Source organism: Urtica dioica, chromosome 1, assembly GCF_054948205.1.
Source record: "Urtica dioica subsp. dioica isolate 48M chromosome 1, U.dioica_male_clone48M_v1_H2, whole genome shotgun sequence".
Taxonomy (NCBI): domain Eukaryota; kingdom Viridiplantae; phylum Streptophyta; class Magnoliopsida; order Rosales; family Urticaceae; genus Urtica; species Urtica dioica.
This window is the reverse complement of record NC_142756.1, coordinates 14,978,350-14,990,426: the sequence shown is the minus strand read 5'-3', so window position 1 is coordinate 14,990,426 and position 12,077 is coordinate 14,978,350. Positions and strand designations below refer to the sequence as shown.

The 12,077-nt window shown below is 39.9% G+C and overlaps 4 protein-coding genes across 9 annotated transcripts; 3 read left to right on the top strand and 1 right to left on the bottom strand.

Annotated features, from left to right (window-relative positions):
* Nucleotides 1-531: 531 nt before the first annotated feature.
* LOC149407440 (reticulon-like protein B18) lies at nt 532-2,704 on the top strand. Its single transcript, XM_089613843.1, has 8 exons — nt 532-1,039; nt 1,145-1,301; nt 1,377-1,451; nt 1,527-1,668; nt 1,753-1,822; nt 1,896-1,961; nt 2,052-2,174; nt 2,309-2,704. Exons 1-8 carry the CDS (start codon nt 688-690, stop codon nt 2,518-2,520), a joined length of 1,197 nt encoding a protein of 398 aa, XP_089469969.1. The 5' UTR covers nt 532-687; the 3' UTR covers nt 2,521-2,704.
* Nucleotides 2,705-3,002: 298 nt separating this feature from the next.
* On the bottom strand, nt 3,003-3,750 carry LOC149407439 (protein NUCLEAR FUSION DEFECTIVE 6, mitochondrial-like). Of its 3 annotated transcripts, none has more exons than XM_089613853.1 (2): nt 3,492-3,750; nt 3,003-3,395 (listed from the first exon to the last, which is right to left on the bottom strand). In XM_089613853.1, exons 1-2 carry the CDS (start codon nt 3,748-3,750, stop codon nt 3,376-3,378), a joined length of 279 nt encoding a protein of 92 aa, XP_089469979.1. In that variant the 3' UTR covers nt 3,003-3,375. The 3 variants fall into 3 exon arrangements, with proteins under 3 accessions (XP_089469979.1, XP_089469988.1, XP_089469996.1); XM_089613862.1 differs by having other exon boundaries at nt 3,003-3,247; XM_089613870.1 differs by having other exon boundaries at nt 3,003-3,179.
* A 3-nt stretch (nt 3,751-3,753) lies between these two features.
* LOC149407438 (transferases, transferring hexosyl groups) lies at nt 3,754-5,704 on the top strand. 2 transcript variants are annotated; one of them, XM_089613834.1, is made up of 7 exons: nt 3,754-3,824; nt 3,908-4,225; nt 4,306-4,411; nt 4,498-4,590; nt 4,663-5,022; nt 5,100-5,382; nt 5,475-5,704. In XM_089613834.1, the coding sequence occupies exons 2-7, from the start codon at nt 3,964-3,966 to the stop codon at nt 5,628-5,630; spliced, it is 1,260 nt and encodes a 419-aa protein (XP_089469960.1). In that variant the 5' UTR covers nt 3,754-3,824; nt 3,908-3,963; the 3' UTR covers nt 5,631-5,704. The 2 variants fall into 2 exon arrangements, with proteins under 2 accessions (XP_089469960.1, XP_089469950.1); XM_089613824.1 differs by having other exon boundaries at nt 3,776-4,225.
* A 1,356-nt stretch (nt 5,705-7,060) lies between these two features.
* CBP20 (CAP-binding protein 20) lies at nt 7,061-9,136 on the top strand. Of its 3 annotated transcripts, none has more exons than XM_089613813.1 (8): nt 7,061-7,139; nt 7,216-7,439; nt 7,524-7,696; nt 7,789-7,899; nt 8,016-8,075; nt 8,205-8,308; nt 8,579-8,682; nt 8,903-9,136. In XM_089613813.1, exons 1-7 carry the CDS (start codon nt 7,122-7,124, stop codon nt 8,651-8,653), a joined length of 765 nt encoding a protein of 254 aa, XP_089469939.1. In that variant the 5' UTR covers nt 7,061-7,121; the 3' UTR covers nt 8,654-8,682; nt 8,903-9,136. The 3 variants fall into 3 exon arrangements, with proteins under 3 accessions (XP_089469939.1, XP_089469929.1, XP_089469923.1); XM_089613803.1 differs by having other exon boundaries at nt 8,875-9,136; XM_089613797.1 differs by lacking the exon at nt 8,903-9,136 and having other exon boundaries at nt 8,579-8,823.
* Nucleotides 9,137-12,077: the final 2,941 nt, after the last annotated feature.

The following is a 12,077-nucleotide window of genomic DNA, read 5'->3' as shown; positions in this document are numbered from 1 at the left end:
AAAAAGAAGAAAAATCCCACGGACTAGGCCCCTTGAAACGTTGGATTTGCAATCTAACCAACGTTTTAAGCATGTTTAAAATCTAGTCACCTTTGATGACGTGACCTCATTAATCATATGATTTTTAACATGATTGTCCAGTATTTTCATACGTTAATTTTGGTAAATGTATTTTTATTTTGATAAATTAGTCATTTATTAAAATAAACGAAAAGTTGACTACTTTTTTAAAATCAAGTTTGAAATTGACTAAATATCTACGGCATCCAAAAAAGAACACCCACACTTTTTTTTTTAGTATTAGTAACAAAAATATATATTTTATTTATTTATTTATTTATTATTATTTTTTTCGGCTCTCACCATTAAAAATATTACTACTAAACAAAGGAGGATGATGAGCAACATTAATAATAATAGTCACCACTAGCAAGGACATTAAAAAGATAGCCCCATTATGTTTATGTTTATGGGCAACAAAGACAAAAAGGGAAAGCTGTGTTTCACACCGTTGCGTTTGTACTAGAAAATTAATCAACAAAGAAAAGTCAAAGGCAACGGCTAGTTTATAGGGCTGGGTTTGAACTCAAGTCCGAGCACCTTCTCCAAAATACAACCTCGAAACCCTCCCTCCTCAAACTCTTCTTCTTCTTCTTCTCTCTCTCTCTCTCTCTCTCTTGTGTCGCCATGGATTCAACTCCGCCGCCGTACAATCGCCGAGCGAAGTCACGTGCTTCTCCGATGGCTCTGCAGGATCTCCTCCAGCTGCCCTCTTCTCCCCTCCGGCGATCCGCCAACGCTCGCCTCGACATTTCCGACGACGTCGCCGCCGCCGGAGCTTCCTCCCGCCGCCGCCTCAAGGCCTGCCCCTCTCCCAGGAACGTCAGGAGATCGCGGCGGCGCACCGAGGCCGACGAAAAGGACTCCCCGGCCGACGACTTGGCGGCGGTGGTTTCCAAGCCCCGAAAGAGGCGACACAGCGTTGCGAGGTCTAACAAGGACAAGCTTGCCTTGATCCCATTTTCCTCTCCTTCTCCCAGTAAGCCCTTCCTTCTTCTTCTTCTTCTTCTTCTTCTTTCTTCTTGTTTCTTGTGAATCCTATTGAGGATGATGGTTTTTTATTTATTATTATTATTTATTTCAGAAATGAAGGAGGAGGAGATTCAGGTTAGTTTGGACCGAATATGTCAGGGGATAGAAGACCTTGTGATGTGGACAGATGTTTCCAGGTCAAGCCTTTGGTTCGGTCTCGGCTCTCTCTTCTTCTTCTCTTCTTGCTTCACCCACGGAGTCCATTTTAGGTACTTTCTTTTTCTTGCCCCTCAATTTCTCGGGCTGTCTTTACTTTGGTGACGTCTGATTCCGTGTTATTTCAGCACTTTTTCGGTGATTTCCAAGATCGGGTTAATGTTTCTGGGCATGTCTTTCTTCTCAAATTCAATGCGTCAAAGGTGAAATAGCGTTAAACTTACATTGTTGTTGTTGTTTGTTGGCGAAGTTCGACTGATCGGATTGAGAAATGACAGGAATGGGATTGAATGTAAGAGGGAATATGGTGTGAAAGAAGAGGACTTGTTGCAAATCGCCAGACTCGTACTCCCTTTTGCGAATGTTGCGATGTTGAAGACCCGAGGGATTTTCTCAGGAGACCCTTCCACGACCCTCAAAGTGAGAATCGCCATTGTCAAATCGTGTTGCTTTGCTGGATTTGTCGAATTCAACGGAGTAACTTAATAGTTTGTGTGGTTACAGGTAGCTCCGCTGCTCCTTTTGGGGTCGGAATACGGACACGTCATAACGCTCTGGAGGCTCTGCGCAATTGGTAACATTTCTGAAAGTCAAATTGTAATTAGTATCTACGGTGGTGGTTACGATTGTGAGTTGTTGTGAAACAGGGTTCTTCTACGCTTTCACGGTCCCAAAATTCTACTCATTCTACTCCATTCAGATCAGCCAGAAAGGTAATAAGAAAGATTTTGTTCAAGTATTGACGAGTGAAATGGTAATTCCCAAATTGCAATGCTTTAAGAAGAGAAACAATGAAATTGCAGTTTCGCAGCTCGGGTGGCGAGCGTTTGAAGCGTGGGGGTCGTGTCATCACAAAAAAGTGGTAGCCGCTTCAGCCGTCACCGCGTTTTGGAATCTGTCCACTGTCAAAACACGAATTTTCGCAGGTTTGATTGGGATTGGTTCGATCATTTAGAAAAACAACGCGAAAATCTGTCCACCCTCGCTACTTATTTAGAGTGAAGTAATGTAAACAGATTTTGATGTTTGCTGATTGTTGTTTGTGCTGTGTTTGTGGCAGCTTTTATGTGTCTGGTGTTGATTCGATACTGCAGAGAGCATATTTCTCAAGAGATCCAAGATGACACGGAAGCAGTGGCTGAAGAACATGACGATGACAAGGAAGCAGTGGCTGCGGCTGAAGAGGAAGAAGGAGAAGAGAAGAACAGTCTTCTTCAACAGCAAGAATTGGTTTTGGATTGTCCCAACAAACAACAAAAATCACTAGATTAGATTCATCTTCTGTGTACTGTCAAATAAGTCTATTCTTTCCTTTCCAGTAAATAAGTAGTGCTTTCTTTTCTTCTCCTTGTTGACTGTGGCCGCTCTATTTAAGTAGCGATGCCAAACATAAGTTGCCACAGGAGTTTATGAAGAACTTGTTATTCATGAGAAATAAACGTGTTTTTTTTTTTTTTTTTTTTTTTTTTTTTTGGCCTTGATATCAGAAATTAGCAAGTTGAAGTCTTGGCATTGATTGATCAAAATCTGCTAGAATTGCCGGCAATTGAGATCAACAGTGGTGCATTGCTTGGCGCCAAAAACAACAACTTCATCTAGGTTGAGGAATTAACATTTTGTCAATGTAATCTACAAATCCCTTAAAATTTTATTTTAACTTTAAACCCAATGAATTTCTTATGTGACTGTGGAACACGTAGTATGAGTTTTTATATAATGAAATTTGAAACAAAAAGACAGTCGGAGCAAATGAATGAAAGACCACAAAATTTAGCTTGGTTTTCATCTCTTGCTAAACCCGCACAAGCTTTGTCTCTCACAACAAAAGGCTAATAATAATAATATCTGTAAGTAGAAGATTGTTTTTGGACGAAGCCATGTGTTGTAGAGTCTTCCTCTGCTCATAGCCTTTTATTATGAACCGTCGTCGCCTGAGAATGAGGAATTTTAAGTACATAAAACTCCCTTTGTAAATTTCATCACACATCATCATTGCAAGCTGGTTTGGTTGAATCAAATTAAAATCATCATCAGTAACACAGACCAACGATCCTCTCAAAACTAAATTCATTTCAAAACAACAGAAAAATAAAAAACACCATAGCCTTGACTTTTCTCTCAGCTTCTTCATCTAGTCTTGTCTTGTCCTACAACAACAAAATCGCGTTCCTTTTTTCACTCAACAACTTCTTGAATTCCCTAAACCAGAAACAAAAAGGCAAAGCCAAAAGTGATTAGTTTACCTTGCGGAAGCCACACGTCGGAGCGACCGTTGACGGAGAGCATCGACGTCATCAGCGCCGAAGCCGTGGCGTTGTGGTGCGCCATCATTGACTCAACGCAGAAGCTCATTCCCCGGAGACTCCGCTGTTGTACGCCCACGCGCTTCTTCGCCGCCCTAACGAAACACGACGCGCCGCCGCTGGCTCTCGCTTCCGTCGCCATCGCCGCCGCCGCGCGGGACGACACCGACCGCATTACGGATCTCGCTACGGAGGCCATTCTCGGAATAAATTATAGTTGAAAGAAGTTCGAAGTCTTTTGATAGAAGAGTGTACAGAAAGGAGTTAAATAGGGTTTGTTTCCATAAAAACACGGAAATTGCAGTTCAGTCCTCACTTTTTCAAAATCTTTACTTTCTCTCCGATGAATGTCTCAGCCTCTGCCTCGCCGCAACGGACGGTGGTGAAATCGGCGGTGGCGTCGAGAGCCCTGATGGTTGTCCTGATCGTGCTCTGGCGGAGCCTCCTGAGCCCGTACGACTCGTCAGCCGCTCTAAACTCTCCCTGCATAGGCTCCGCCGCGGCTCCACCGGAGATCCGCGTGATGTGGCCGTGGATCGCGTCGGCGATAGAGTCGTCGGTGGTGTGGGACGGCGTGTACTTCGTGCGGAGCGCGGAGTGCGGATACGAATACGAGCAGTCGTACGCGTTCTTGCCTCTCCTTCCCATCTCAATCCGATTTCTCGCCTCTTCAGGTTTTACTTTGACCGAATCTAACGTCCCTTGATATGTTTGTTCACAATCTCACAAAATCGGAGGCGTTTGCTTGGTTCAGTATTCGCTCCGCTGGTTCCGGTGATCGGAAAGAGAGCCGTGTTGGCTTTGTCCGGCTACGCCATCAACAACGTCGCTTTTGTCTTTGCAGCGCTCTACTTCTACAAGTCTGTCTTTCTTCTTCTTTCTTTCTTTCTTTCTTTGCTATATAAAAGAGAGAGTGTATTGAATGAGTTGAACTTGTCTGTGACAGGCTTTCAGTGGCGGTGTTGAAGGATCGTGAAGCGGCTTTCCGAGCTTCGATACTGTTCTGCTTCAACCCAGCTTCCATATTCTATTCCTCCATGTAATGCTCTTGTCATGTGTCTCTAGTGTGTCATTGGATTTTGAGTTCGGATATAACGATTTGAAAGTGCAGATACTCGGAGAGCTTGTACGCGCTGTTATCCATGGGAGGGGTGTATCACTTGTTCGCGGGGAGAGACAAGACCGGCGTCGTTTGGCTCGCTCTCTCCGGAGCTGCCAGGTCGAACGGAGTCATCAACGCGGGCTACGTTTGCTTCGAAGCGATGCACAGAGCCGCCAATGCAAACACCGCTCGGCGTTTCGTGACTGTGATCGGCTCTGCGGTGGTTCGGTGCGTCTGTATATTCACGCCGTTTTTGGCGTTCCAAGCGTACGGGTACGTCAACATGTGTGTTGGGTCCGGAGATGGAGCGAGGCCGTGGTGCAAAGCAAGGATACCTTTGCTCTACAACTACATCCAGTCTCATTACTGGTACATTTTTTTTTTCAGCTTCAATAGTCGCTCGCTAGTTCGTCGTGACCAATTAGGGTTCTCTTTTTGCTCGACAGGGGAGTCGGGTTCTTGCGATACTTCCGTGTCAAACAGCTTCCGAATTTTTTACTCGCAGCGCCGATTTTGACGCTGACACTCTGCGCAATCGTCCATTACGCAAAGTCAGACCCCACAAAGTTGTTCTCTCTGGGTTTTCGAGAAGAGAACCGGGGTCGCAAACAAAATAAGAAAAAAACCGCGAAAGAAGGGGAATCAGGAGACTTGACTGTGTATGTTATTCCTTTTGTCGTCCATCTCGCGTTTCTGGGAGCCACTGCGTTTTTCGTGATGCATGTGCAGGTTGGTTAGTTTTGATCCTCCCCCGGTGAGAACGTTGATTCAAAGAATGAATGAATGAACGTACGTGATAATTGTATGTGGTTTGATTTCAGGTGGCTACTCGTTTCTTGTCGTCGAGCCCTCCCGTGTACTGGTTTGCGGCGTATTTGATGGGATTTCGGAGATGGGGATACATCATCTGGGCATACTCTATTGCCTACATTCTTCTTGGCTCTTTGCTCTTCTCTAACTTCTACCCTTTTACTTGACCGCTATGCATGTATATATGTTCCACGGATATTCATTCCATTCTTGCTTCTAATTTATTATGGTTTTGCAAGTTTCTTCTCTGCTCATCTGATACAGATTACTAACCACTCTTCATATTTAGCAAACTACACTACACTGGCGACATGATTAGATTTTTCGGCATGATTAGACTGTCTCTATGCAGCGAAACGAAAGGATGGCTTGGCTTGGATGACATGATAATCTACTTTTTCAAACTAAGTAGTTTTTGAATGGGATCCCTTTTTGAATTGCATTCTATGTTGTGTTATGGTTATTGAACTGGTTTAGTAGGTGACTGACTTCCGAGTGAGTAATTGAGGGTATCGCCTCTACCACGACGTCCCTGCAAAGCATTTTGTGATCAAATTCACCTAAAGGTGCCAAGAGCATTCTGGCCTTCAGATCACCTAAGGCCCGATATTCGACCATCGATGTATCACCTGAGATGATCACTAGATTAGGGGTTTCTAAACCACACTGGCACGACTGATTCCATTAAATTTTGCAAGGATTTCTGCGCTGACGTTTGTCGGAACAAGTACCCGATCTTCAAAGATACTGATAAGCATGCGTGTCAACTTCAGTTTTGCCTATAAAATGTCTGTAATAGATACTTTGGAGCCAAGCTAAGGCATTGGTCACGACTCCACTCCATTGTTTTCATGAGCATCTTTTTCAAACTCTTCTCTTGAGATTTCGTGCCATGACTTTAGCAAAATACTTTAATCATCCAAAACAAAAACTATAGGGTAGGCTAAAGCATGGATTAAACGGTATTGACCCAGTTTGATTTAATAGTAATATTAAACTCCATAGTCCTAATAAATGTAGTTGATTGGGTTTTAGATGTCATGAAAAATAAATGATCATATAAAACTGTTGAGTGGTATATTTTTAACATTTTAATTTAAAAAATGATATCCGAAAGGCCCACATCACAAGTGGGTCTCACCTCCTATCTCACATCAGCGGTGCGCTGACTGATGATAAATACTAATTTTCTTTAATTTTATTATAACTCTAACAAATAGAATATTATATCGTTGTTCGACATTAGATTCTACTTCTCTCACTTTTTCGAGCATCTTCTTGAGCTCTGGAGTGAGATGCTATATCAAAATTTTGATGGAGCATATTGCTCAAATTTAAACTTTGAGAACCATTTTTTTTTTTTAGAAAAAGAATCTGTATTATATACAATCATCATTCGTGGAAATTTTATATTATAGCTCTTAAAGATATTTTAATTTCTTTAGGTTTGTAGACGTTAGAAAAAATAAAACATAAATATAAATATACCTATGTAAAGTTGTTAAAAAGATCAAAATGGAAGTAAAAGAATAATTAAGGGACTATTGTGTAAAATGCCTATGTATTTACCACGGATTTGAGGAAACGACGACGTATAAGGAATCGACTCGAGTATCAGAGCGGGGGTTGGGGTTTTGTGAAACGTTCAGAAGGAAGAAATGGCTTCTTTGTTCAAGGTACGACGAACTCGAACACGAACGAATAATTTGTGCTTTGATAGTCTGTGTTTGAAAATGGATTGTGGTTTTCCAGGATCCAACGAAGCTTTCGGTGTATCGGGACCGGAGATTCTCTGGATCCCAAGAGGAGTTCGAGCAAGCCCTTCACTCCTCAATCACCGTTTACATTGGGAACATGTCCTTCTACACCACCGAAGAGCAAGTCTACGAGCTGTTTTCCCGCGCCGGCGAGATCAAGAAGATCATCATGGGCCTCGACAAGAACTCCAAAACCCCTTGCGGCTTCTGCTTCGTACTGTAAATCCTCTAAACCCCCCAATTCTGACCTAACCACTCAAATCAATCAGCATTGTCTGTGTCTTGAATCCGATTACAATGCAGGTACTATTCTCGAGAAGACACCGAGGACGCTGTGAAGTACATAAGTGGGACGATTCTGGACGATCGTCCCATTCGTGTGGACTTCGATTGGGGATTTCAAGAAGGCCGGCAATGGGGCCGAGGCCGGAGCGGTGGTCAGGTCCGCGACGAGTATCGTACTGACTACGACCCTGATATCCTCTCTTTTGTTCCTTCCTTCTACAACCTTCTTTCCTTTTTCCTATATGTGTTTTGTATATGTGTGCGCTTCCTTAACATGTATCACGTAGAGGTGGGTATGGAAAATTGGTCCAAAAGGAGTTGGAAGTTCAGAGGCAGCTCGTTGATTACGGCACCGGATCGTTATCCTCTTTCCCTCCGGTCATGCCTCCCCAATGTACTCTCTCTCTCTCTCTCTCTCTCTCTCTCTCTCTCTCTCTCTCTCTCTCTCTCTCTCTCTCTCTTATTTTGTTATTATAGAATTCCATTCATGGTTTTATATTGCAATTGCAGATAGTCGGCACGGTGGAGGTCATGCTCATGCTCATGGAAATTCCTTCCGCCACGGGAGAGGTATTCTTTTTTTTTTCTTTTTTTTTAAGTTTATTGTTTTGTTTTGGGAAATATGGCACTTGATATTTGTGAGTTTGGCTTCATTAGTTTCTTCTTTTTTCTTTTTCTTTTTTTACTTTGGGAGCGCAGATTTCCAGCGGAAAAGAAACCGAGATGATGATCGCCGTTACGAGAGCTCGAAGAGGAGCGCTGATATCGAGCCCCGAAAGAACTCTGATCACGATTCCAGACCGGTAAACTTTTTAATCACAAATCCTGCTTTTCTTTTTCGCGTCAATTCAAGAAAAGCAGTTATGTGAAGAAAATGAAAACGGTATTCTTTGTCATTCAGCGTTGAGGGCTATAACTTGTATTGTATTTTAGATTTAAGGGTTTGGGTTTTAAAGAAAAAAAAGTGGGGTCAATCTATGCGTTGTTGCGTTGGTTAAATCGGTTCGCTTTTATTTCTTTGAAATGGTTTCGGAATGTTAGTTTCTTATGCTATTTTCTTTTTGGTCCAAAAGGAAAAGAACCCGAGGTTTCGCGAGAGTGGTGACTCTGATGATGAAGAGGAAGATGATCGGAAGCGACGAGGCTAAGCGAGATTCAAATCTAAATCATCTTAATGGTATTTTTAGAGCTTTTGTTTGTGGACTGTTAGAATTAATTTGTACGATAAATATTACTCCTGATGTGCTATTAAATTTTAAAACGAGAATATTGCAATTTTATTTTTAGTATCAACTTATTCTGGATTCTTTTCTCCAAATCACTTTGTCTTATTTAGGTTATGTTCATTTTATTACGCTACAATATGCAGATTGAATTCAAGTTTGTATTCGAAACAGGACATCCACAATCAAAATATGGTACATCCTCTCTCTAATGATGAAGCGCTTGTTTGCGTAAGATCTAGTATTTTGCCAAAGGTTTTTGTGTTACAAGTTTGTAATGATTCAAAACAAAATTGGATTCAGTTGACGAGGTCATTTATCTAATTTGATTATCCTTTGCTTACGCACTTAAGACTATTATATTTGGATATTGGAATGAGTTTAAATTAAGGACGTCATTCTTTTAAACTAATTTTTTTAAGTTAAAGGATGTCTTTTAAGTTTTTTTTTTTTTAATAATGCGTCTCTATTTTGTAAAAAGGTATTCTAATTTAGAAAGATGAAAATGTGTCAAAATGAATTTTTAATAACACATAGCTGTCTTTATTTTTTTTTTGAAGTAATTCTTTTTGAATGATCACATATCTACATTTTGTTGAGCATGTAATTGTCGTCTAAATAGAGGGTCCCTTCATAAACGACACCGCTTTCTAATTTAATGGGAATCATCACAATCGAATTATTATAAGCCAATGTCGATGACTTGCAGCCACACTATTTCAGTTGCATCAAGATTGAGACTCGTTTAATATTCTTGGCGGGTCTTGAACAAAATGCACCAGGCAGATTCTTCCTATCTGACTCGGCTTATTATGGGTTTTTGGATGTCAATCAGGCTATCAGGCACGTTGAGAAATGTAAGGTCATTTGAGAGCAAACAGATATTGTGGGTAGAACTCGGCCCCATTAAATAATTTGATATTGGGTCGTCAGAGCCCAATGATCACCGAAGTTCATTTCAACGAAACAATTTAAATAATTAATAAACGATATTTATTAATCGACTTTCGTTATATATTGTCGTACAAATTTAATAAGTCACTAGGGTCCGGTCTAAGTCAGTTTACGAGTTCAGAACTTACCACCAAAGACTATGACGAAGTCGAAGTCAACATAGGAGATGCGATCTTACCTTGGAACCAAGAATTTGAATACCGTTATCGATGCCGTACAGAGACTCAGATTTTGCTGGGTTACCGGTAGATACCCTTGGTTTACCGGGGTATTCAATGATGGTATGAGTAAACTGTATCTGTGAACTTACTATTACCGATGAGGTTTACCGTCAAATACCGGACTTACCGATAAGGTATCCAGTGAATAAATATTTATAAAATAAATTAATATATATATATATATATATATATGTATTTAAAAAAAAATATCATTGTGGGGGTTAAAAACCACCCCTTTAAGTAAGCAAATTATTTGGGCCTCGCGAAGCCCAAATAACTGAGAAGGAAAGCCTTCACGAAATTATTTGGACTCGGTCCAAATGAAGTAATCTGATCTCATCAAAACAACGCCAACTGTCTCCTGACGAAGTCGAAGTTTACACGCCAACCTCACCACAAATATCGGATCTAAGACGACTTCAACAAGCGCTCACCCAAACAATTAGGCGACGTGTCACAAGGCGGGCGAGATATGTACCACGTGTCTCACAGAACCCCGCACCTCGCCAAGCCTATAAATTCTTTCCTTCAAAAGAGAATAGGAGACTTTTTTTCTTACGCAAATATCTTTGTACTTTCCTTATTCCGCACAACTCACTCGAATTGTAATCCTTCGGAGTCCCCTGAGCCATTTCTCAGTTCGACGATCTATATATTCTTTCGTTAAAAGTTTCTTCTCGGTATTCATTTCTCATTTATTTTGCGTTTAATTTAGTTTCAATTACGACGTCTTCTGAGATCCCATTTAATAAAAATTGAATAAACACTTTAATATTTATATAGTTTTTCATTTGTGATTGTTGAGAGTTCGATTTCCGACATCAACAATCATTGCTCATAAACTTTATATAGAATACTTAAAATATGTATATTGTTGTAAATTATTGTTATATAAATATGGGAGATTGAAACTGGACCCACAGGCCATAATAACAAACATCTCTCTATCTCTCGCTTTCCTTCTTCTCTTCATAAAAATCATTCCTATTTTATATAATATAATAACATATTTAACTCTTTCTATCTCTCTATTTTTTTCTTGCAGAGTACTAAGTACTATAAAAAAAGGGAAAAATAACACATATATACCATGCGTTTTTAGTGAAATGTCGAGTTTAACCTTTGGTTTTCAAAAATGCCGAATTCATACCTTCTGTTTAGTTAAAATGACGAAATTATACGTTGATATGGATAACAGTGTCACAAATTTCCCTTTCATTGATATTAACTCTTATATATGAAAAACCGAATAAAATCCAAACTAGTATCCTAACTTCTAAATTCCCAAATTTTGAAATAAAAATAGCCTTAAATTGAAACTAAATAATAAATTATTTCATTCCGTGTTCGAATTGCAACTCTGAATCCCGGATTCTCTATTTGAATATGTGATTTTGATGACTATCAACCGTCGATTTTTACCATTTTTGCATCTTTATGTGTTCTTCACGATTAAGAGACTGTTTTTATTTTTTTTTTGTTTTTTAAATAAATAACATATCACCCCACGCAGACAGTGACACACACAAGGTGTGCACTTTCCAAAATCTCTTTGCGCGCGTGTAACGTGTATACCCGTTTACTGCTTGACTAAGCGGGTATCAAGTTGGGTATAGCCGTTTGCCCGTAAAAAACATTTTCAGCCCCAAATTTTGCTAAACAAAATAGTGATAAACACGTTAACAATATTCATATACAATATTGTTTCAATTATACTGCGGCATAAATACTGTTAACAATATTCATATATATAATGTTTCATTATATATTACACACACACACACACACACACACATATATATATATATACACACACACACACACACATATATATATATATATATATATATATATATATATATATACTAGATAGTAACACGTGCTACGCACGTGGTTAATATAGTTTTATTTGAATCTTCGTCCCTAGAGTTTTCGATCTTGGTCTTTTTTTTTTTTTTTTGGCAAAGCCATATGAGCTTGACGGCCTCCACCATCCTGCTACACCAAAATGGTGCGAGAGTAAGCTAAAACCTAATTAACAAATTAATGTCAAATTCTCAATGGCATTTTTGAAGGAATAGATCGTTTATAACATTTAACATAAATTAGAATGAAACACAAGTAATGAAATTACAAAGAGGAGAATCAAAGGAATTTCAAGCAAAAAGTTTTCA